Source organism: Nesoenas mayeri, assembly GCF_963082525.1.
Source record: "Nesoenas mayeri genome assembly, chromosome: 11".
Lineage (NCBI taxonomy): Eukaryota > Metazoa > Chordata > Aves > Columbiformes > Columbidae > Nesoenas > Nesoenas mayeri.
In genome coordinates, this window is record NC_137563.1 from 15,573,703 (window position 1) to 15,599,783 (window position 26,081).

A 26,081-nucleotide genomic window follows, 5' to 3' on the forward strand; every position below is an offset into this window, starting at 1 on the left:
CAAACACAAACAAACCCACAACACACACACGAAGAAAACCAAAACCAACCCCAAACAAAGCAAAAAAAAAGACAACTACAATTTCTGCAGTTAGAAATTAAAGCTATGTGATATGGCCCCAAAAGGAATTTAGAGCTCTGCCTCAAGTTTTAATGAGCTTGATCAAGGAGACTATTGGAGCAAAAACCTACTGGGTAGCAGGAATTTCCTAAGTAGAAAAGAAGCATAATTTGACATTTCTGGTAAAAAAATAACAACTGACTGCTACTTGGAATGCTAAATGCAGGTCTGTATTTAGTGGTGCAGTTTCAGTGAAATGTGTTAGGAGAAGGTAATGCAGGAAAATAACTTCTCAAAGCGACTTTCTTCAGGGTATGACAGATGCAAAACCATGAACCTGTCATACAGAAAAACCTGACTTGCTGATCCTATAAAAATAAAGATTGAGGGAGCATATGGTTGCTTGCTGTAAATATGTCAGTAAACTTTAAAGAGAGAGAAAAGAACTGTTCATCTTTGAGGACACTGTCAACATATGAAGTGAGCAGAAGTGACATATGCTGGAAATCAGTGTAAAGTTTCTGAACAATGCAGCAATAGGAATACAATCCCAAAGTATAATTTGCTTTAAAATATAGCTCAGTCATTTATAAAAGGAATTGATGATGTATCTGCTTGCACTAGCAGAGGACTGATTTAAACACAGGAGTTCCTTTGAGGATAGCCTGAGTGCAGCTTCAGTTATGTTCAGAATTTTTGAATAAAGAGAAGGTAGTTGGGAAAATAATTTTTTCAGAAAATGTCTTAAATATTTTTCATTTTTCATTCTACATTTACCTTGTATTTGGCTTTGAGAGCTCTGTATTCCTGGCTGTAAAATTAAGAACAGCATCCTACTGAGCCCATAAGGAAAAAACATTACAGCTTGTTAGGTAAACAGCTGACAGCAATAAGGCTCATCTTCTTTAATTGCAATTAACAACTACATGGTGATTTTAAGAGAACAGATGTTTTAGTACCAAAAGCTCAATTGCTCTCATTGTCTGGGGAGCCAGAGGGACAAAAAGTGTAGTTTTCCAGAATTAAGAATATACACCTCTATGTATAATATTAAGTAGGTTTCATGCTCCTTCTCTTTATTGTGGATGGGGTAAAAATCTCATGTTTCCATTAAGTCACCTGTGCTTTTTTGGTGGTAGAAACTATAGGAGCAGCATTGTGAACAGAACAATCGCACATGTGTTGCCTGTCTGATTTTGTTCCCAGTCAGTCAAACAGAACAAGGGAAAAAGAGGTGGCTACCAGTCATGTGTACACTAAATTGTGCTGGGATCATGCCTTGCATGATATTGAGTAGAGTTTTTTGTAGTTGCTTTGAAAAATTTCTAAAAAAATCTCTTTGTCATCTCTGCTCTGAATTATCTCTTTGTGCTCCTTTGTAAATCAATGTCTGTTTCTTCTATTAAAATCCTGAATGAACTACCCAAACATTTTAATGAGGACACAAGAATTAGCACTGCAATCTCTATGATTGCATGTATGTACATATATAGATATGAGTATGGATTGCAAAAGCTGACTGAATATGTGATCTGTGAGATGAGTGCTAATTCCTGTGATTATTTGAATAGTGACATTTCAGCACAAAATTATGTGTTACAATAAACCAGACCAGAATACACTGCCATTTCACTGTTGTAAAGGTTGGGGACTCAACCCATTTCAAGGACAGTGGCTTGGCGGGTTTAGAGTTCTGTTTATAAGATATTATCCTTGTCTGCAGATGTCCAGTAAAAACAGCATAGTTGCATGATGTGGGAAACTGCCATTAAGATCTGCAGGTACCCAAGTCTGATCCATCTGCACTGGTTTACAATGAAGAGATTTTTTTGGTTACTGTTTTTCACCAGAAGATGCATTTTCCACACAGTTTTCTGCATTAGTAGCTCCTAAACTGCCCCTAAAAATAAAGTTCCTTACTTTCCTCTGGATACTCAGGATCAATATTTTGTGCTGCTAAAAAATGTTGGTGTTTCACTATCCTGATTTTAACGTGGCAGAATGCAAACCCCCCTCTCTCCCCCTCCCTCCTTTGATATGGAAGGAATAGACACATCTCCCCCTCTCTCTCTGCTGCTTGAGGCTAACACCAAGGGGCAGTTCTGTACCTGGCTGTTTCCTGCCACTGAATTTGCTGGTTTGGATTTAGCAGTCATGTCATCACAGAATGAACCTGTTCCATGAACTGATCCGGTCCAAACCCTACAGCATCTGCACTGGGCTTTTAGTGAAAGCAATCTGGCATTGAGATCTACGCTTTCTTCTGTCACACCAGTGCACCTTTGGGATTACCCAAAACTCCCAGTCTTCAATGGGGAAACTCCCAATCTTCACCAGCTAGGTAGAGTGCAGTGACATGCTCTAAGCAAGATGTCGAAAGAAGCACCTGTGTGCCTGTTCCTTCTGAGTCAGCTCTTTCCACAGCCAAGTTCACTCTTAGATTGAATTCAGCTGATGTGAAACGAGGCTTGGTGTTAGCCACTTTAAATGCTTACCTTCGTAGCCCATACAGACATTATCAGTAAATCATGTGAATCAAGATGAATACTTCCAAGAAACATGTTTGCAAGGCTAATGTGTGTACCTCACTACTTACTCTTGCTAATAGACCGTTAAGTCCAGTTTCATGAATGTGAATGATAATGGATTCTGGTGTACTCTGGTTTAAGGAGATTTTGTATACATAATCAAAGATATTTGATGGGTTTACAAATTTAGGAGGGCATACTGTTATACGAGGAAATTTGCCTCAGGAAATTTGTTCTAATAATTAATGATTTTTGAAAAAATATTTTTTACGGGATGAAATATTAGAAATAATTTGTCCTATGCTACTTAAATCTTATACAGACTTACCTTTGTCTTGTGGACTCCTTTGTAGAGGAAAAGATAATGTAATTCTCATAATAAAAATATAACTTCTTTCACTAACAGTAAAATTCCTGAAAGAAAAATAGGTACTGAAGCATGAAGCTGTGGCAAAATGATGTATTTTGTTGATATACAGACTGCCTTACCTTACAATTAATGGTATCTTACAGAACTTGATATTTTAAAATCTTAAAGGCTCAAACATATGAAATCTCTTGGGTAAAACATGAAAGGCTCATTATTGAAATATCTGAAAAACAATCACTTGAGATAAATTGTTTGCCAGAACCCATAATCTTGTGCAAATAACACTTTGTAATGTTACCTTATCTTGTATTATACTTGGAAGCAGTTGAATATTTTTTCACTTTCTGAGAAGGACTTCAGTTGAGCTCATTTTGCTCTTACTTTCTGTCCAAACAATAGGGGGACAATTCTAATGCATAAAGTAGGTGTTTGTGGCCAAAGATGCCAGAGTTTGTAGACTACTGAGGGAACTGGGAAGGAGGACAGGAGGACAAACCTGTTATGAGTAGGCTTGAATTCACTAAAAAGGTGAAGCTCCACTGGAAAAGTTCTTCGAGGCTCACAAATTGATGAAGATACAGAAGCAGTCTTAACATTCAGCTGAGGTGTTATCAGACTCTCAGTCTTCTGATATTGCCATGCAAGCTGGCTTTTATTCAGGTAAAACTGGAAAACGTGCTGGAGGAGAAATCTTTTTGTGTATACACACAAGTGAGTGTAAACAAACACACACAGATCTAGTTATAAAGTCATATCACCTCTGGGTTATGTTGCTGAATATATTTCAGGCAATGTCCTAAGTATTCTCCAAGATGAGACTAGTAAGAGTGAGATACTTTTTTTTTTTTTTTTAACAATGTTACCTCTGAATGAGCATAAAATGCTGACACAGTAGTCTGCACCGAATGTGTTCATTTGTAGCTGAAATTTTAAGGAACTGAGTTGTTCTTGTAATGTTAATTAAAGTAAAAAGACTGAGTTTTTCTGACAGCTTTCATCTGTGAAAATTATTCCTTCTTTCTAAACTCACAATTGCCTGAACTTATTGAAGTAATACATGCAACAAAGCTTATCTTCTTGAGGTTGTGTTTTGACAATCCTATTCATATGTTGTTTGTTTGGTTGTTTTCATTCAGAAGTACATGCTTTCGCTTGCAAAACAGAGGAGGGTGACTCCTAACGTGTTTTTTAGAGTTATGAGAACAGACTTTCCTCAGATTCCCTGTAGGACCAAATGCAAAATATTTAATTTTGCTGAATCATTTAACTAAAAGACTTCATGATCTGCTTAAAATGGGATAAATCTCTATGTAGAATAAGTAACTTCCTATCAGATTTTTAAATGCTGGAGTTGTTTCATGTTCCTTAACAGGTAACTGAAAATATTCTCTCTGTTCAGAGTGTATTTACCATACTGGGTACCATAAAAAATAGAGTGGTTCAATGTGGCCTTTGTAGCCTGAATAGTTGAGCTACAAGTACTTGAAAGTACTAAGTAGCAGTTGTATAACAGACTTAGTTTGGTCGCACTTTTCCTTCCTCGTTAATGTTTTTATTCTTAGCTTAGGCAATGAGTGCATATGGTTGTGAATGTCTCTTAAGGCTGAAAGGCTGCTTCTCTAAATGACTGGAATGTGTTTATTACAGACTTATCCAGTTATTTAATGGAACCTTAGTCTTTCAGGAGTCTCTAACGTATCTCCAGTACTGAATTCAGTGGAGACACTTGGGGTGATGAGAGATACGCAAACTCGTGTACAAGTAGAGAAGACCTTTTTGAGTTTATTTTTCTGAAGTAACAGCTGTAAACTGCTTCCTTAAGATTATAGTAACTATAACATTTTAGACCCATGTAAAATACTGTATTATATTGTACTTTCATACCTTAAATATATTTTCTGAAGCATTGGCCTTTTCTCCACTTACAATTCAATGTACATTTGAGACCCATATGGTTCAGAATTGATTCTTTGTAAGCAAAGACAGTCTTCCTAGTATTAGAGCAGCTCTTTTTTTCTAGTGTTTTTCAGACATATCCGGTTAGAACAACTGAAATTATAATTTGAGTTAAAAGGATTGTTGTCCTTGAATTCATGAATAAAAGAGGTACACAGACACTAATTTCATGGGTGAAAACGCTTTACTGCTCATTATGTCTTTTCAAGTTAAAGTAGTATAAGAAATAAAGCACCATAATTTAAGTCAATCAAGGAGAAAAGAAATCATCTTCACAGAATTGGAGAAGCAAAGGTGGTTTTAGCCCTTGATCAGCGTGGAGGTTTAGATCTGTGTGTTCAGGGCTGCTGATTACAGAGTTCTTTTTTACACATCAGCAAGCTTATTTTACTCCTTTTACTATATTTGACTAAGTACTCAAAAGTGCAAAGGACTTAAAGCCTCAAAGGCTATGAACCTTTTCTTTCCACAGAAAAACAATCTGTTGAGCCAGCAAAATGTGAGTGTGTTGTGGAGAGAGTTGCCAGTTAATTACTGCTGCACGGGTTAGAACTCTTAGGAAGTACTGGGTTTGTGCTAGGTTTTTTGTTGTGGGTTGTTGTTGTTTTGTAATATAACCATAAGTAACACATTTCACAAAAAATTATGAATATTTTATGTGTTGTATGTGGAGACAGAGAAATAAGTGGGGATGAGAAGCATAAATCTGTGTGTAGTTTCCTTCTAGAGTAAAATAGGTTTAAATACAGTGTTGCAATTCTGTGTAAGCTGCACAGCTGGATAATTTTCTATATAATATTTGACAGTGCCTCATCTGTGTAGTATGTGTCTATTGAATGTTAAATTCCCTGGTTTGATGTTCATGCATGGAATTTAATTGACAGTACAGTTAATTGCTATGATATGAAGAGGTAAGGGAGTGATAAAATATTTACCAAAGTCTGCATTTGAGCTGAGTTGTGAAGATGTCCACAGATTCTTGTTTAATTTTGTCTTTATTTTTAATCTGTATTTAGTGAGTATGTAAAAGGAATTAAGGAGCTCCAGCACTAGTTTGGTGAAAGGAGATGGATTAAGCAAGACCATTGATGTTTTTTTCCCAAATAACAGTTATCCTGGAGTATATAGTTTTATTTGGCTTATGATAAAGTCCTTTGATTTGATTGTTGTAAATTGGCTTTGTTTCAAGCCCTTACAAAACAGTAGCTTCTGATAAGTAGTTACATATCAAAAGGAGATTTCTGTTTCTTGACTTGGTGCTTTATGTATTTGATGAATAAAGGATGTACAAACAAGATGAAACACTCTCGTTCAGAAGGTTAATGTGTCTTACTGCTGTGTCATAGCTGTGAATTTGGAGATACTGTATATACGGAAGCAAAGTGCTTTGGAAATTCACCTTAGTGCCGGGTTTCGTGTGCAGGCTGCTGTCATCCATGTAATACTTCCATTACAGACCTCAAGTTACACTGAGTTTTTGCTGTTCATGTTGAATGCATGTATTACAGTTGGATTCTAGCTGTGGGTGACCAGTATGGCTTTCTACAGCTGATTCCGGAAGGCAACCAATAGTGGAGAGAAATTCAGTTATAACTTTGTTTCCTACAACAGAGGAACTCTATGGATATAGCTCATCCTTAGAGCAAACTGATAGTATTCCAGTTTTGCTTTAAGTTTGCTGTGATAGGAGGCATAAATTACATTTTGAAAGGCAACATTTCAGAAGGGTGAATACACTCGCAGTGAATATTCTTTGGTTATGAAGGACCCAGTCCTGCCACCTCTCCCATCACTAATGGGGGACTCAAGCTATTGTAATTTTTCAGTTTAGATTCTGTCTCATTCCAGAGATTTGCTTTGCTTCTGGTGGGTAATTGCATGTGGTAACAGCTGTTCTAAATTGCTTTGCTAAATGATTGTTTCTACAGTTGAGTTATCGAAGTAATAAATCAATCACCAATTTTTTCCTTATTCCAGTTCAATCCCATCAGATTGCCTTATCACCCAGCAGTTTGATGGAAAACAAAGAAAATGAGTTTTGGAGACAAATTACTTTTTCAGTATATTACTGTATCAGTTTTTAATATTATGTTTTCACTGAATTATACCCTAAAATTATATATTTTGAATACAGAACAAATTTTAAAAATTCAGTTAAACATTCAGATTTTAAAAGTACTCAGGTTTTGTAATACAGCTCCTATTTTAATGTGTTCCGCAGGCTTTTGGGCATAGTCTCAGATTTGGAGAACGTGCACTTTTATGCAGTCACTTTTCAGAAAAGCGGTGCACTTGAAAATGTAGGTTGTGTCTTCCTAAGACTGCAACAAAAAAGAAAAGGATGGCGTAGCACTGCTGAATGTGATTTGCTTTTATTTCATAACACTCTGTGATTACCTGCTGGTAATCTTCATTTTGGCAAAAATTGAGAGACAGTCACTCTAGCCAGTGTCTCCTCCGTTGCTTTCAGCCGCTCACCAATTACAAAAAATCCCTGCCATTTACTTATCTTGGCAGTCACTTGCAAACTGGTGATGGAAAGGGATATGGGAAGGATCATAAAGGTGGTTCTGACTATCGTGGAGCAGAAAGCGTAGGAAGTACGGGAGGGTTTCTATGGGAAGACAAGCCCTATTGAAGATGGGGTGAACTATCAGTAAATAAAAAGAAAAGATTTAGTTTTGGTAGCTTTTGCTTTGTGATTGTTTATTTTGGAAAAATTGCATTTTTAAAACAAAGTTGTCAAAGTGTCATTGTAATACTGCTAATAAAGGCAGAACTCTGAGGTGCAATAGCATAGAAACAATATCAAAAGAGTAATACTGGAAACAGCTGAATTCCCTCCTTAGGTTAGACATATGGATGATAGTGGGAAGAAGATTTGAGAATGCACAGGTATCATTTGTGGAATCACAGTATAAGTCAAAGATGTCTGTTATTAGGGGAGGAAAATGAAATCAACAGTTTTATAGGTAATGACACAATTAATTTGGTAATTATTAAGCTGTAATAAAAATTGAATCCTGCAGTGATGAAATCTTGCCTTTCTAAATAAATCAGTATTAAATTTAAATTCAGTTTGTGACATTTACCGAGGGACCTACTAGAGAAAAACAGCTGGCCATAGAGAAACAGCTCACAATGTGAGTATGTATCTGAATTGATCTCGCCTTGCTTCCAGGCAATTCCGACAGCTGCTTCCACTCTTAAAGGGATTTGTGTCCTCTGCGATTAGTGAGTTAAGGTGTAGCAAGAAAATTGTATACAAAACCTGAGAAGAATCATTCTACATTGTACATTATATCTATCAGAGCCATTAATATAAATAGATCCTATCATATCATTTATATATATTATACTATATTATATTACATAAAATATATTATATTATATATAATATAGTATAATATGAACATGCTGAAGAATCAGATTTTTTTTGTCTTGAAAGTCTTCGAAAGTCATTTTTGTCTATGAAAATACCCAGAAAAATACCATGTAAGAAAAAATTGGTTCAGCCATTTGTGAAGAGCAAAGAATCATATTTCACCCCACTATAGATTAATGTGTTGTGTTTTCTGATTAGTGTAGTTCATCCAAAAAACTATCACTGAAGTTCTTTGCTTTTGCACTTAATATAGATTTCTTTCTCCTTTAGACCTCTGTAAATGTAGCTGTCTGTGGCCAGGTGCTGTGGAGCATTAAGATTGTCCCTGTTGTGGTTACTGCTTTTTCACAAACATTTCCTAAAGGACAACTTAATTGTCATTGTGTTCCAGCTGGAATCTGCATAAGCACCCAACACCATCTTTCTGGTAGCATGTTTGCCCATGGAGGGTTTTAGATCTTGAAAGCCTATTCCTGCTCAGTTACTGTGTATAGTTGAATAAATTAGTGTCATATGAATGCCATAATTACTTGTCTTACAGGGCACAGGGAGAAAACTCCCTGAAAATGGTAAATTGCCTGAGGTTGATTAATGTTGTTGAGAGGGGAGGTAGGGCAGAAAAGAAGGAACAGTACTTGGAGTGTGGTATGCTTAGTCTGGAAAAGGCATCTCTGGAAAGAGGGCCATTATTACTGTGGACTGTAATCTCTGCCCTACAAAACAAATGTAATGCTGAATACCAAACTGAGTTCCACTGCCCGTGCACGGCAAGGGAAAAATCATAAACCACCACATTGTGAGTGTTCAGTCTGGGACACCGCTGCAGCTCAGAGTGCTTGCAGAGTCAACTTACTTTGTTGTTTCACAATAGTTAGAAATGAATGAAAAATAAAGCAATTGTTTTGACACTGTCTGGGGAGGTTTTCTAGAACTACTGGTAGAGAAGGAAAACTAACTGAAAATGAAAAGCAGTACTTGGTTTTACTCTGTGCTTTGGAGGGTGGGAGGAAGGAATTGGGGGAAAAAAATTTAATCCTTTTTCTCTCTCTGTCCGTGTAGTATGAAATGGGTTTGGTTCATTTTTATTTTTTTATAAATTTAGTTGAGATAAGTGTTATTTAGAATGAGAATTGCGATGTTGCTTCTGTCCTTACCTAGTAGCAGGATGAAGAGGGTAGTAGTTCTGCAGGAAAGGATCTGGGTTCAAGTTGGACAGAATATAAATCAGTGAACTGTGGGGTGTGTAAGGACAAGTACAGATTGTAAAGCACAAGAAATAATCCTTATGCTGTAATCAACATTTTCATGGCCTTAATTGTGCCTGGTTTAGGATTCTGCATTTGGGGAAAAATGTGGACTGACTTGAGATGAGCCAAATGAAATAAATGAAAATGATCTGAGGCCTAGGAAATGGGTCACAATGGAGGACTGGAGGAAATGGGGTTAATACATGATGCAATAAAGTAGGAAAGACTTCAAGCATGATAATAGAGTTTATAGTTATAAAAATCTGCTGTTTAATAGCTTGTTCTCAAAAACTTTGGAATAAAAGGAGCTCTGGATTTCAACTGTGGGATGGACATACGAGAAACTGATAAACATTGAAATGGTGAGAAGAAGCTGGGGGGTCTTTAGGAACAGATCAGAGAAACATCTGTCGTGAGTGACAGAGGCACACTTGAGTCTATCCTGGGGCAGGTAAGCTATAGGAGGGTCTTAAAGACACTTTGGATTTTATTTTATGAATTTGATGTAGATTTTATTATTCAGCATAAATGGTATTAAGTTATACATTTGGATTAGCTAAGTCCTGTTTCTAAACGGCTGCAGTAAGCAATGAGTTAAGTTTCTTATTGCTAGGAAATAGTCCTGTTTTTTCCCGCATTTTGTTTCTGCCTTGGTTTTCTTTACCTAGGTTTACATCTGGAAAGCAGAGCATGCAGGATTCTCAATCTCTTTTTGTGCCACTCTTAACTAATTACATCTCTCGGGATTTACTTTTCTGTTTGCCTCTGTTTGAATGCTCTAAGTGGTTCTGAACGACTTTGTATTTGAATGAGTTCTCTGTGTCACCTTCTGTATGTGAGTTTTAGAGGTTGGCCCTCCCAGTATTTTGCTGTTTATGCAGTTGATTCATTATTCCTGGCTGCAGGGCCGACCAAGAAGACAGGAAACTACTGAGCAGATCAGCAAGAGCAGATCTGGCTCAGTGTAAGCTATTCTACGCCTAGAACTTGGTGACCCATTTAATGTCTGCCTGGTTCCCATGGCTGGCATTTCCATCTTCAAATGAGGGTCACTTGAGGTGCATGCAATTACAGTGGCAGGAGTAAATCTGCACATTTTTTCATTACTGTTGGAAAAAACAAAGCAAGCAATGATTGATTTTGAAGCAAGCAAGTTATTTTATACACTGGTGGTGACTGAAATACTCTTTTAAACTTAGCTCCTGCAGAACATTCTTTACACAGTGAGTGTTTTTACTCATGGTATATTAACAGTTTTGATTTTCTTTTTCATCTGTTCTGTGCTGCTTTTTCTCAAATACTTTAACCGACTGTTCAGAATAGGAACTGAGCCACATAATTGTTAGAAGCACAACAGCTATGCAATTCCTGTAGAAGGTTTGCAGTAGTTTTGAAATGCCACCAGCGTGCTAAATTAGTGTTCCTTTGCACTGGCTGTTGAGAAAGTTTTTTAGAGATGGACTTTTTTTTAATTATACCTTTGCTATTAAAACGTTTCAGTTTTAATTTAAATGTTTATTTTGTTTTATTCTACTTACTAAACAAATGCTTTATGTTCTGTTTTAAATGTTTTGGGGTTTTTTATAAAACAATGTAGCCACATGCATTTATTTCATGAGCATGAGGTGAAATGACTTCATGTAGTCACTGCTTTTCTCTCATATCTAAAAATATTTCATATGCAGAGTATCTGGTATAGGATGAAGTTCTGTGTTTCATATTAGAGTTTCCATCTTCTTTTCGTTTTTAAACACGACCCTAAGTTGTAGATTTCTACTACTGAAAGCAGTGAAATGCCCAGGTGTGGTTGGTTGGTTGGTTTCATTGGTTTTGTCTATCTTTTTTAAATCAGAAGCCTGTTTCGTAGTCTCTTTCTTGTGATAGCTGTGGCTTTGAGTCCACTGTGAAAGCAGTAATTTGTTTTTTCTTCCAGGAAACTGGAAAACTTGAAATATCAATATTTCTAGGAAAATCTCTACTACCAAATGTACTATGAGGAGTGGGGAAAGGAAGATGTTTGTTTCTGTAATTGTCCACTTTACAGACTGATTTTAAAAAATGTTACAAGCTAAAAGACTTCTTAACAGTTATTTGAGACCATAGCAATCAATAGTAATTGACAGTACTTATCAGATTGCTAAATATATTTCTTGTCCTTTATGTCCCTGAGATAACATGATATTCTGATGCATGTCCTTTTGCAGGACCTGTTGTTCAGTGTGTGCGCTCTCAATGTCATCTCCACCATTGTCTGTGCTCTGGCAACAGCAATGTGTTGCATGCAGATGGTTTCTTCTGATCTTCTGCAAATGGTGAGTACGTTTCAGTGACAACACAGGAGATTGTCCGACGTGACATATTGTCCTTGTGTGTGTGCTCATTTGTACCTACTCTTTGCTTATAAACTTAAGCCTATTTGTGTGTCTTTCTGTAGTGTTAGAACGTCTGTGTACATGGGTGTATTTTTTATCAGCATGCATTTATATAAATATAGCAGACAGATGTATGCAGAGTGAACAGCTGCTGTGTTTAAAGTGTTTACATATTATATTAGAGGGTTGTAATCAGGATTTTGCAACTGGGAATGTGTAATTTTTGGGAATGAGGTTATTAATAAGGTTCAGTTATATATGCACGTTAAATTTTCTGTCTTTACATGTTTATTATCTTCAGTTTTCACACTATTCAGAGCAATTACTTAGCTTTGAGATACTATTTTTCACTACTTTTCTGTTATGAGAACTATGAGTTCAAAACTGGAACCTTTCACAGCCCTGTGCCATTAACAGTGTTTCCATAAGGAAAAATGTTCAGCTTCAGTGTTCCAGTCGCTGGGTTACAAACTTGGGAAAAAAAATCTTCCATCTTTGATCTGCTGTTTACTTCACATAGTAGCAGATATGTTAGGCACGTATGTCAACATAATGCCTACAAATGGTACATAAATGCATTTTTTCATATAGCACTCTCTGAACTCGTATTGTATGTGCTTGTAGAGGCTTCTAAACAGTTATAATTTAATAACTGTTTTGGATGTCAAACAGAATTGACAAAAATAATAATTTCAGCTGATGTCACATTGTATTTTAAACATTACAGGATTTTTATCATACTGTAGGTATTCTTTCTTTTTATACATTCCCTTCCTCCCTCCTCCAATATTTTCTGCAAGATTGCCCATTGGCTAAAGATGGTTTTTTGCCTTGCAGTGATGACAGGGAGCTGAAGTGATCATCACACCTGAGAAGATCTATGTGTCTAGTGTAACAGTTGTAGCAGTCATCCAGAAGTGCAACCATATATATTCCAGGAATCTTAACCTGTGCTTAATTTTATGGTATTTAGCAGTGTGAGAGGAATAAAAATGTGTAGGTGACCGTGAGCGAAGATATTAAAGTGCTTCTGATGAGCATGTGCAAGAAGCAGTAATCTCAATAGGAAGTCAAATACCTTAAAAGCACATATTTTTTTCTTTCTGCCACTTCATTCTTAATTTCTTCCCTAAAGTTTTTGCACCTGGTGATGCTGACATTATTTCACTTTGGTTTTGCTTCCTATGCTTTGTGCCTCCAGCTTTCTGTCTTCCTGCTTTGTTGTCCGTTCTCCCACCCTTTCAGCTCTAGTGACAAGAATTTTCTTTCTTCTCCACAGAAAAAGGAAATATCTTCCTTTCTGCTCAATCCCAGTCTTTTCTTGTTTATCCTTAAGTTTTCGCCTTTCTTTTTTCAGGTTGCTGAGCCACATTTCTACCAGGCCTAAGTGAGCGTAACTTCCCCAGGGCTACGCTGACTTAGGCCAGCTGAACTCTGACCTGAAGATTTATTTTTCTTCCACTATTTTCAGTCTGTTGTCCCATGATTTGCAGTTCCCTTTTGCTCTGCTGCACCCAGAAGTCTGATTTACTTAATTTTTCTTCCTTGTTAATGCTTGATTTGTACTTTTTATTTTCACTGAGGTATGCATCTTCTCTTAGCAGGGTTGTACCATGCTGGAAGTTTAAGATAAGAGCAGCAAGAGCTACCTCCTCTCTTAGATGAAAAGATTTTCATGATTGTTCTGATTCTTTTACTCTGTTCTTACAGTATTCAAGAGTTATGTAGGCTCTCCTGTAGGAAGAGAAGGCATAAAATTACAATTCCTAGCCAGCAAAAGCATTATGCAAAAGGGAACATCCTCCTTGGACAGTGTTAGGTTATTGTTAAGGTCATCAGTTTTGTGATTCATGTGCTGCGTTGGTGGTTTTGTCTCAGAAATTAATTGGTTAGAATGGTGAATATTTGCAAATTTCAAATAATGACAGGTTTTCTTCTGGCATGAAGCTGCTCTATGTGCTTCAGGTATTTATTGCCTAACAATATAGAGCTGGTATAGAATACAGTCTCAAGAAAATCTGCAACAATGTTTCATGACTATCTGCTTTCTTGCTGACTTTTGCATACAGTGAGTGTCTGATTTGTACAAGCAAACTGACAGTGTTTTGTTGGAAACTGGTGTCTTCCAAGGTACCGATCCTTCAGTAAAAATGCTCTGAAAAATATAAACACAAGCTGTCTAGTAGTAAGCACAGATTAAATTTTCCAGTGAATTTGGAAGGGGATTTTTGCTTCGAAATAATCCCACCAAGCAAACATTTGGTTTCAAGCATTAAGGAGGAAAGTACTGCAAAATATTGCAAACTATTCTTGTTGCACTGTATTTCAGTTTCCTTTTGTTTTTAATTCTGCACTGTTGTATGGGACACAAAATCATATGTTCCTAGGTTGTTCCTTCTTTGAGTTGACTGTTTCAGAAAGTATCCCAAATTTTTCACCTCATTTTAACCTTTCTCACCTTGTTAAGTATATACAGTTGCGCAGGAAAAAAAACATCTACTGATTGTACAAAGCTGCAAAAGTCAGTGATAAAGACTAAACTAGCATTTGTTATGTGTTTCACTACTTTAGACAGTTGAAGGCTGTGCTCTGTTACAGGGCTTCACAGAATTGTTCTTTTTATGTACACATCCCTCCAGCAGATAAATGGGAATCAGTTTATATCAAGGTTCTGTATCTCTTAATAACCAAACTGTCACTTCTGTGCTATTTCATTTGTTGCCTTAGGCAGTTTCAGTTTGCATCTTGTCTGATGAATGGCTACTGCAGAAATTCACCCTGTTTTCTTCAAAAGGTAGCTGTCTGAATTAAGCAAAGAAATTCAAGAAATTATGTCCACTGTGGCCAAGCTAAAGCATGGAGTACATCTATTCCAGTTCTCCTTCCACTGTAAATATGTTTATATAGTACTTATCCTAGAAGTATTGGAACTAATACCATTCAGTGTATTCCGATATTCTTACCACCACTGTTAGTAACTGTTCTTCATCTTATGTGATATCTAAAACAATCTGTTATTTTGTAAATGAAGTAAGACAATGATGACTCACGCAAGCTATAACATTTAATTACTGTGTTCATCAGCCATAATGATAATTCAGCATGTTACTAACTTAATAGGCTGCAGCTAATATTTCTACACCTCAAATAAAACACCCCTGTATGAGGATAATGTTTTGCTGGCACTGTTTAACCCCTTTCCCTGGTGAAATAGTAATTAAAAAACACCTTTCAGGATGAAGTTTCACATTCAGTGAGAATTGATCTTAAGTGATTACATAATTTTTATTATTTAAGCTAATTATATCAAAACCTAATTATATTATTTGGCACAAAGCTCACTTAAAGGTACTGTAAAGCCCAGATGACAGTCCTTTTAAGAAATATGCATTGCGAATTATGTACATCTGTAGAAACGTCCAAAGTGTGGTTGTATAAATATTCCCCTCTACCCTCACCACAAATAAAAAGGTAAAATAGAAACCCTTGTTGTAGGAGAGCTTTTGACAGTTTTAGAAAATGTACCATTTTCTATTTCACATTTTCTTCATAGAGTAAGAATATTTCATATTTAAGACGATTTACAGTGTATGATCAGTACTTCAAGAAAGATGCAACGTCACTCTGAGACTACAGAGCTCGTGGTTTGCAATAGTTACAGGAACAGCAACTGGAAACAACAGAGCAACAAAATTTGAATCTGTGTTTTCCTTATTAAAAAAAACCCTTCTCTGTTGCAATTTGCCTTTAAGATAATGGACCAATTAGAATTGTCAGCTGCGATCCTTCTGTTCTTGTAGACAATTAGTATCTACATCTCTCTCTAGGAGATATTGATTCCCATGTTTCAGAAAAGGTAAAAAGCAGCCTGTCCAGGAGGGAGACGGTTAATTGGAGACAGAGCTAGAGACTCAAGTATATTGCAGAGAGCTTTTACTATAGATAACACGACAATACTTAATTATATGCAATTAGAAATTTTTATTTCCCATTTCCAAGAATTAGCAGATTTCTATAAATGACATATAGAGACTGAAATGAGGATAACAAACCCTGGAGTCCCCAAAGGGCTCATTTGAAAGTTACACAGTAAGTTTATGAGGTATGATATGGAAGGCAGAGGTAATTACATGGAGATACAGGAAATACTCTAGATAAGGAGATTCCCTCAGAGTACTAGTCACATACTGATACATGGCAATTGCTGGTTTAGATATGTCGTAGTGCACGGAGTCCGTAGTGCTGATCAGCTGCAGAATATGTAGACTAGAATATGTCTTTGAAGTTTAGTGGCTGCAAATCAAATAACCATTTAAGTAGTCCTCAGTATGAAATGAACACGAGAGCTGTTTAAATCAGACTGCTCAACTCTGTCAGTGTTAGGTGTGCTCAATTAAACACAAAATTCTATGTGCAATATGTGCTCTATGTCGCATTTAGCACGTGCACAAATCTATGTATAAGGCCTGTTATGTATCAGACACATTCCACAGACTAACGTAAGGCCATCTGGTCCAAGGTTGAAGAAAAAACTGCATGTGTAGAGTAGTTTGAATGCCAAGGTTTAAGCATAAGGTTGGCTTCCAAGAGCATGAACTCTAGGTGTGCATTTCATTGGCTGTCAGATTTCTGAAAGCTCCCAGCATTGAACACTTAGAGGTGGTCGTGAGAAATGGCTGAGTATTTGGGATTTCCAGAGCCCGGGATAGCTATTTATGCCTAGTAAATATGTTCAAAATATCTGTTGATATGCAAAGTTACGCAAAGCTTTTAGCAGTGTTGGCTCTGAACAGTATTTACCAGTGGTGCTATTTGCCTTTCATCCTTGTGTGCAACCATTTTCTATCCATTGCTTCTGCAGTGGCCGTTGGTTTAATCCCCAAAAGCTGTTTAGGAGACCTGTTTTGTGAGTCATTCCATAATATGAGCAACAGTTTTTGAAATGACATTGAATGTAATTTGATCATGTTTGTACTTGTGACCAAACAGGCCATCCCCATTTTCAGTTTGCCCGTTCTTGTTGCCTATCCTACTTGCCATCAACATTTTGAGATAGATTATTTAGTAACAACTGTCTTCTAATACCAGAAATATGTGTTTCCTTATGAAAGCATTTGTCAGTGTTCCTCCACCTAGTTCAGCTTTGTCAACTGTTTCTGTTTTCTTACCATGTCTTTCTCTTAGCTGTGGACTTTATATAAGGTCTTTGCTGAGCCCCTGCCAGCCTTCACTATTTGAGACTTAAACATTTTCAAAATGCATTTTACTGTAGGAAAAATAAACTCTAGCAGGCTAGTAAAGATGAGTAGATAGAGTAGTATGGAATAAGATATTATTTAATTCCCACTTAATAGCGTTCCGGTTGTTTTTTCAAGGATGTCTGTTCTTTGTGATAATCCCTTATATTTGCTATTGTTTCATTTCCTGCTAGTCTCCCTCTTACAGCCTTTTTCACTTTAATTTCCGTGCCTTCCAGCAGGATGATATCATACAGGTAAACTTGTTTATTAACACACACCCCCAAATATGTGCATATTTCTTGTCCATTTTGCCACTCATTTTCAGTGTTGGTCACAACACAGTTTGTTGCCATGATTTGTATTCACAGTAAAGGTTCTTGAAAGGGATGCAAGTAATAAAGATACAATATGTACTGTTAAATTGAACTGCATCTAAACATTAGGCCTTTTCCTTCTTGAACCATAGCCTCTTCTACTCTGTGTAAAACCTTCCCCTTCTGTCGCATCCCACAAAATGTATGCTGAGAGCTCACTCTAAAAATGCTGTGTTTAATTGGCTCCTTCTGAGGAGTGGTAAGAGTATCACTCCCTGTGTGTGGCTGAGTGAAACAAGCTCCAAGGAACTCAAGAGCTGGAAGGTTGGAGCTGCATGTTCTCTGGTGCAAACCAAAGCTTGGGCTCCGTGGGAGGAGATGGAAATAGTCTGGAGAAGGTAAAGGAAGTTGTAAATAAAAACTGTTTAGTTTCCAAACTGTAAAAATGACCCAAATTATCAACTCTACTAGGAAAATGAGCATTTCCCTGAGTTAGGCGGAATCAAGAAGGCTACAAAATGTTGTACTAGAGTATACAGATATTTGTCTTTGTTATGATAAAATCATACAGTTTTTAGGTCACTAAGTTGAAGTTTGTCTTGCTTCCTTTTTTCCTAAAAGATTCTTCAATGTATTTGGCATGGTAGCAGACAGTTGAGCGCTGATAATTGTATCGTTTGACAACAGTTCTCAATGTTATTACTTTTTATTATTCAGTGTGGTTATTTTCTTTTTGGTATTGAGATGTTTATATGGAATAAATGTTTTTCTTACTTTTGTACCACTATTTCAAACCTTTATACCACATTTAAGTGTGCAGTGTCTGTAGTGCCAAACTGCAAATGGCTGCTAAGAATGTTTTATTTTGCAAGAATAATAAAGAACAGTTATAAATGGCCCTTTTTTTGGAAGTGAAAAATAGATGAGATATTTGTAGTTGCCTTGTTAAAAATTTAATGAATACGTGCTGGCTTGGTTTTAGTTTGTTTTTTTTTAGTTTTTTTGGGGGGGTTGGGGTTGGTTTATCTTTAAAAGCACAAGGCATTTCAGATTGGGAAAAAACCCCCATGCGAATAGTTATTTTAGCAGTTGCATTTGTTGTTCATCGATTAGTAAAATACTTCTGATTATGTAGTACTATAATAAAATTGTATTATGAAGTAGAAATATTTATTGAAAAATTGTTTAATTTTAAATGTCTATGTTTTGTATCCTAAGGGTGACTGACTTTGAGGCACAAGGCCTCTTAGTCTTTAGAAAAACCTTCTGTTATAGTTTGGCAGTTTGACTCTTATTCCTCACTAATCTTAAGTATTCTAAGTCTTCCAGACGTGTCTCTTTCATTTAAATATGGATATTCATTAAATTGGCTATTGGTCAGGGTTGCTAATACTGATCTTTTATTAAAATTTTTATTATTGGTGGTGACGTTTCTATCATCTGAAGGAACTTGACCTGTTCATTTTCAGTTTCTGCCACAGAGGCCACATTCTAGCCATCCTGACTGCATGACTCCACATGGAACTATCCTGCACCAAACCTTGGATTTTGATGAGTTCATACCGCCAATACCGCCTCCACCCTACTACCCACCAGAATATACCTGCACACCAGTGATAGAGGCACAGAGGTGAGTTGTCTTCCCTCTAGTTACAGTTATTGCATAATTCTGAGCTACAGACTATGAAGGTCTTTCAAATAATATGAAGCCAAGTAAATGTCCTTCACTTACATTAGGTGCTTCTTTTCCAGAGAGATTACATACATTTTTCACAAACTCATTAGGATGGACCTGGAAATATTTGTGTTAAAGCACTGTCGTAATTGAGAAGTGATTGAACTTAGCTAAGACAAGGATAACAATATCTGAACTTTAAGCAGAGATCAGCTTATAGGTAATCCTTTCACAGTTGTCAACATTGTACACTTGCCGTGAATATGAGATTTCATTTTCTAAGGACATCATTGCAATTGATGTGTATTATTGTGGAGCAGTGAAGTACATTAATGACTGCAAAACAGGCAGGTAGAGATGGCTGGCATCCAAAATAAAATACAGTTTTTAAAGCTACTCTGTGAATGTGGGCTTCCTTTTGGTTATCTGTTACATTTCTTCTTGTAGCACATTGGCTTTGAATTTGGAGGACACTCTACATCACTGTAGGTGATAGTTTACCAAATAAATCCAATGCAATTTCTTAATAATTAAGTTTGTTTGTTTGTGTTTGTAAACAGAGGTCTCCATTTGGATTTTCCTCATTCCACATTCAGTGCTTTATATGAAGTAACCATTAACAGCCCAGGAATGCTGTATCCAGCTGAGCTGCCCCCTCCTTATGAGGCAGTGATTGGAGAGATGCCTGCCAGTCAGGTAAGGAAAGCCAAGGAGATTCTTTACATAGTCTTTACACAGCCTTCACATTTTCCTTAGACAAAACAATTTTAGATAAATTTAATGATCTAAAATAAATTAGGAGTTAATTGTAGTTTGCAGGAACAACCATTAGAAAATATTTATATCTTCTAAAGACATTTTTTAAACCATTCTCTTTAAAATGGCTTAACCTAATGAATTCTACTTAATATGTGTTCTTCTTATGTTCTTGTGCATCTTTGGGCAAATGCTTATGCGAGTAGTAATATTTCAGCTGTTACCATCCATTAGAAAAGTTGTACGATACTGGACTGTCAGTAACCAAAAGTCTGAAAGAATGGATTGGAATTGTCAAAGCACAGTGGTTTTCCTTATTTAAATGGGATAATGAAGTTTTAAAATGAGATTGCATTTCTTAATTTCTGTAGGTAATAAGGAACTAGGAAGCAGGTTTCTTTTCTTAAAACCCCCTACAGTTGTAAAATATTTTTATTCCAACTGCTGATGATGGTGGATTTGCCTCACTTTAATATACTACTTTTTGTTGGAGTTTATTACGACAGTATAGGTTTAATAAGAAAAAAGATAACTGTGTGTCTTGTGAGGTATAATTTTAATAACTTCTATATGTTTATTTATGTGTGTATATAGCATAGAGTTCGTGGGACATTTGAGTTTGCTCTGTATGTGATCTGAGCCAAGATAATTACGAATTCCCATTTTAAACTCTATGGGCAGGTAGAACATGTACTTGAAAATTCCTAACAAAAATCTCTGTAAATAGCCTCACATTAACAAAGTTAAAAGTACACAGTTTTGGTCCCTCGTGTAGATCAGATTTCAGATCATGTCCTGGAAAACTACTGGGAGCATCTGGTAATAGCACAGGTTCTTGTAACAGTATGCTCCAGTCGTGACAGGAGGCCTTGAACTCTGTGCCAAATTTATGCTTTAGTAATTGTAAGATACAGCCTCTAGGAGGGGGCTGCTATAAGGCACCAAAGTGCAAGAAACTGATTGCTGCTGCAGTGTTACATCAGCTGGTAAGAAACCATAAGGAGCAAAGATTTGAATCATAAAAGGATAGGGATGTGTTCGTCCTATGAAATAGCAATAAGTAGTTCTCCATCACTTATGCTTTTGGCTGTTACAGCTTTTGATAGCTGATGCTGTTATATGGCAGAAACAGTTACTCCTGAGAGTGCACAACATCTTTATTCTCAGCTTTGGGAAAGGATCCAGTATACTTCAGACAAATATTTACATTATGCTTTCTTGCCTTATTTTCTACTATACTGTGTCAACTCAACTGAAACTAGAATTGTAATGTATATACAGCCAAAGCTAATTTGAGCAAAGTTTTGCTTGAAGTGATTTGTGATAATTGAATCAGCTGTCACAAATGGGAAAATACTTAGAATTGCTTTTAGAAACTCTAATTTCTTCTGGGTTTCAGTAAAAACTCAAGGATACAAGCATTCTAGAAATTGCCTATCAGTTGTTGATAGCGCACTGTGGAAATATGGGTGTTCAGGTTGCTAAACTGCACCCACGTTACAAAGGGGAATACTTTGCATTTTCCCAAAATGACATCAACGAGTTTGCTAGTGATTTTTTTCACACCAAGGGAAACCACAAAACTAAAGAAATTACATTGATTTTAACTATTATACATATGAAGATTATTAAGATGATAAATAAGACAAGTGTCTGACAAAAAAAATAATGTTATGATGCACAGTCCCTGACAAAAATGCAATTAAAAAACTCCAAGATATGCCTGATTTTGCAGCTTCTGTGACTGACAAAGCAGCTTCTGACAGCTCTTCTAATCCTTGCCTGGTATCATACCCTCCACTACCTGCCACAATAAACAGGCCAAACATTGTACTACCTTTGATTTACTTGGCTATGGTGAAATGAATCAGTATAAACTGCTTGCGAGTGAAGTTCTTTTCTGAACAGCAAAACTGGAGTTTCCAAGGCCACCTCCTTTTAAAACATTTTTTATCCAAGTTCCATTCTTCTTCCTTTATAGTAACTGAGAGGAACCTGCAAGCTCCAGAGGAGTTGATATTTTTCAGTGATTAAAAAAATAAATGGCAGAAGCAATATGAATTACACATGGTTTGGGGAAAAAGAGAAGGATAAGAATTTAGATGTGGTATTGAGGTTTAGAAAAGTGTCTATTTATATTTAGAGCACAAAATCACTTTGAGCACTCTTGTAATTGGGATTACACTTTGCATGAGCATCAACATTCAGCAGCAAAATAACACCAGTGTATAACAAAACTATAGTATAACAATTCATAATTTAAAGATGCAACGTCATTGTCTTGCAAGAAGAACATGGGCTTTAATAAGGAGATGTATTGACTGTTATTTTTTGACATCCGGGGTCAGTGTCAGGGCCTTGCGCCACCTGCGTTCCAGAAGTGTTTGTTCTAATCACAAATTAAAATGAGTGGTGATTTTTAATTTCTAAATGATCATAATTATGTAGTTTCTTACCAGGAGTGAGTTTATATATGCCTAATAGTTGCTGGATCAGAGAGCTTCTAGGAGCAAAACAACAAGTGCTGACTATCAGAAGTGAAGTACATTGGCAATGCTAACTAAAGCCTACACAGTGACTTTGTAGCCATGTACTTTTCTCAACAACAAAAGCCCTAACATTTTTGTAGTCAGTGTCTCAGTCCATCTGTAAATGGAGAAATGGAGCTAAAGTCTAAGTTTGAGTCTACAAGAGAAACAAAATGCAATCCTGAATTATTACATGATGCAAATGCTCCCAAATAATAGGCACCAAGCTACAGTACAGTATGAACCAACACAGCTAGATTTATAAGTCCCTCAAAGGCAGACATTGCACTGGAAGTCATGGCAGAGATTTAGCTACAGAAGTGCTTCTGGGAACCATTATGTAATAATGTCATCATTGTATTAATAAAACCTCTTACAGAGCATCAAGCAATAGGTTTGGTTTGGTTTTAAATGGATTGAGGTCCTTCAAACTTTATTAAATTGTATCAAATTAGACTCTATTTCATGGACAACAAATGTCAGTACTAATTTACGTGGTTGCATCTAAATAAAAATTGCTGTTGTCATCTGTACTGATTAGGAATTCCCATTTTATGGCCATGAAAAAAAAAAAAAAAAGTGGTTTCCAGGCAAAGTAGAGACTAGGATATAGAAAAAACAAGGACAAACAGATCAGGGTCCTGGGTGATTTTATGCCAGTGACTGTTCTTTAAGGTTTACTCATCTGTAGGCTGTGCAGGCTTGTTAAAAGCCTGGTTTTTCTTTCACTTTCTTATTGATAGCTTAGTGACTGTCTTTACCAGCTTTGTTTTCTGAGGATGTGCAAGTCAATAAGGTTTTGTTACCCTGCCTGTACAGGAGCCTGTATGAAACCATGTGCCATCCCTCTGTGAATCAAAACTCTGACCTGACTAAAAATTGTCAGTATTACCTCCTGCAATTAAACCCACAGTTCTCCTTCCCCCAAGACAGAAGGTTGATCAATACCAAATGTATATAAAATACATTCAGCAATTTTTCTTGTGAATGAGCAAAGAACAAGGGAAGGAAAAGGAAAATATAACACATTGATCAATTAAATTTAAATGGTCTATGTTTTGCAAAATACAGCTAAATACTGAAAAAAGTAGAAGAAACCAAAATTCAAATTACATTCCTGATTTCTTCTGCATGCCCAAAACACTGAAATATCTCAGTTTCCCACTGTTAAGGATGCTAGTCATCAATGAGGCCCTTAAGAGATGAACATTAAAGATGATGAATGCTTTTCTGTATGTGGGGGATGTTGTATAGAGGAGAATATTCAGTCTTCCATTTAGTCTCAAGAAGCAATTTCTGTGTGTGTAAATTTGTTCCATCTATTTGTCATATTGTTGAGGTTTGTTTGCTTCAATAAAGGAAGTTCCTTTAAGAAATTTCCAAGCAAATTGTTTAAAAATATGAGTGATTTCACCTTTGCTTCCAATCTTCTACCCATCTATTGCTGCATTAAAGTATTTCTGGTACTGTTCTTTATTTAGAGTTGTATTTGCTAACCCTTAGACTTAAAATCACTTTTAAAAACTAAATTTGTATCAGAAAAAGTTTCCTGATCGCTTGATCATAGTAAGGGATAGATAGATAGATAGATAGATAGAAAGAAAGAAAGAAAGAAAGAAAGAAAAAAAACCCCTTAGTGAGCGCAGTAAGTTGCGCGTATATATGTGTGTACTAATCCACACTGGCATGTGCACTGGAAGCTTTTTCCTTAATAGCTTCAGAGTAATAGTGTCACATTCAATTTTTTAGAAGGTGAGATACAAATTAAGCTCTTGACAAAAAGGTTTTCAGAGGTGACGGATGTTTTTTTCTAAACTCTGTACCAACCGTAATAAGCTTTTACTAGTTAATTGTGGCCCTACAGACAGAAGCAGGTATAATGCTTTCTGATAGAGATAGTATCCATCTCATTCCTTTCAACTTTTCTTTTTGTATTTTTATCGTTACCAGCTATTTGTTGGAACCATTTCTTTTAATGATAATGATCTGAAGGAACTGCTAAAAACCTAATGAGATTGGCAACAAGGTCCAATTGAAAGTCTATTAAAATCAGTAGAAAGAAAATTTCCTAAATTTCAGGTGTTTATGGATCAAGTCTTTCCAGCAGGAGTGCTTCTGTATCTTGTTCACACAATTCTCAAAAGTGAAGTTACCCACTTAGATCAACACTTTCAGAAAGAATGTGAGTCCTGGTATCATCTCCCTCCAGTGAGAGGCTGGAGCGCACCCTGCAGTGGCCACCTGGGTGAGTGGCTGTGATGGGATAGGGACTAAAAATACATTAGGTGTCAAGATCTCAGCAAACAACCAAAGGAAAGTCTTGCTCTTGTTTTTATGGTTTCTGTTGTTTTCTATCCTATTTCAGGGTGACATAATGCGGTGGGGAAAAGCATAGAATGGAAAATGCAGAAAGGAGAAAAAGGGGGTGCTTGTAATAAAACCATTAGTTTTAAGCACCACAGAGATTATCTGGGCCTGCAGCCCCACTTGCCTGTGAAATCAAGATGAATTTAGCTTGTACGTTCTGGAAAAATGGAAAATTGCTTTAAGCATGTTCCATTGGCCTGCTTTTTTCCCTGACCCAAAGACATTGAAAATGCTATGTCTTTAAATAGCTCTCAATCTGAACAGCAGCTTGTATCATAGTTATTTCACATTGTCAGGCGTGTTCTTAAGATCATCAGCACTATACTTTGTTTTGGTAAATTATAGATTTACACACTGTTTCATTAAACAATTTTCATTTAGGTCACTGCTGCTGATCAGCAAGTATCTGAATCAAGCTTGGGTGAGAGGAACAACATGACTCTGGACTTCAGCACACAAGGTGATCATAGCATTGTGTTTGGCTGCTTGAGAAAGATGTAGTGGGATTTTTTAGTGGACTTTTCCTTCTGCCCTTCTCAGTGGAGAATGGATTTGCTCTCAGATTGTTCATGGCAAGAAGAACCTTTTCAGAGTCATAAACTGATGTGATTGGAAATGTAGTGGAGAGTTTTGCTCAGCAAAGCATGCTCTGTAAAACCCTCCAGGGCAGAGATGGCAGAACTGTCATGGTTCTTTGAAGAGTCATGTGTATAACTGGCAGTTTGTTTCTCAGTGTCAGGAGCTGTGGGTACCTTCCTGACAGTCCCCATGCCTTCTCCATGGGATTGGTTCCTGCATGGCTTCCAGAAGCCTCAACTGGAAGCTTGCTGCCTGGAGAAAAGATGTTATGACTGCAAGCAGATGAATAGCAGCACACAACATGTTTGTTTAAAGTTTAAAAGTTACTAGAACAGGCCTCCTTACTGTGTCTGGTGATATAGAGGGCTTTTTAAACATTACTGCCTCATGGGAGCATGAACTGTCGAGCAGTTTTTATGAAGTAATTATTTCAGTAAAACTTTGATTAAATAGTTTTACTACGTTATATTTGTATTGTATTAATGAACAGACTGGCAGGTGTTCTCAGTACACTTACTGGCAGAATGGTCCAAGAAACAGAAGCAGTCTTCTCTCGCCCAGCACACAGAATGTGACTGACAGCCTAACAGATTAGTGAGGAGCATCTGTTCCCACACACGCAGTATCTGTTCTGTGAAGGATTTTGGTTTCCAGAGCCACTAGTGGTCACCCGTTTTTTCACCTGAAGATGACTAGTTTTAAAG

At 36.6% G+C, this 26,081-nt stretch overlaps 1 protein-coding gene across 1 annotated transcript in view; it reads left to right on the forward strand.

Moving 5' to 3' along the window:
* Window positions 1-26,081, forward strand: part of ENTREP2 (endosomal transmembrane epsin interactor 2) — a gene marked incomplete at both ends in the record, with an annotated part of 84,957 nt that overhangs the window by 49,058 nt on the left and 9,818 nt on the right. The window contains 5 exons of the mRNA XM_080351183.1: window positions 11,751-11,858; window positions 17,395-17,412; window positions 18,942-19,102; window positions 19,708-19,843; window positions 25,180-25,258. Of these exons, the coding sequence (XP_080207309.1) occupies window positions 11,751-11,858; window positions 17,395-17,412; window positions 18,942-19,102; window positions 19,708-19,843; window positions 25,180-25,258 (502 nt within the window). The remainder of the gene's footprint in view (window positions 1-11,750; window positions 11,859-17,394; window positions 17,413-18,941; window positions 19,103-19,707; window positions 19,844-25,179; window positions 25,259-26,081) is intronic.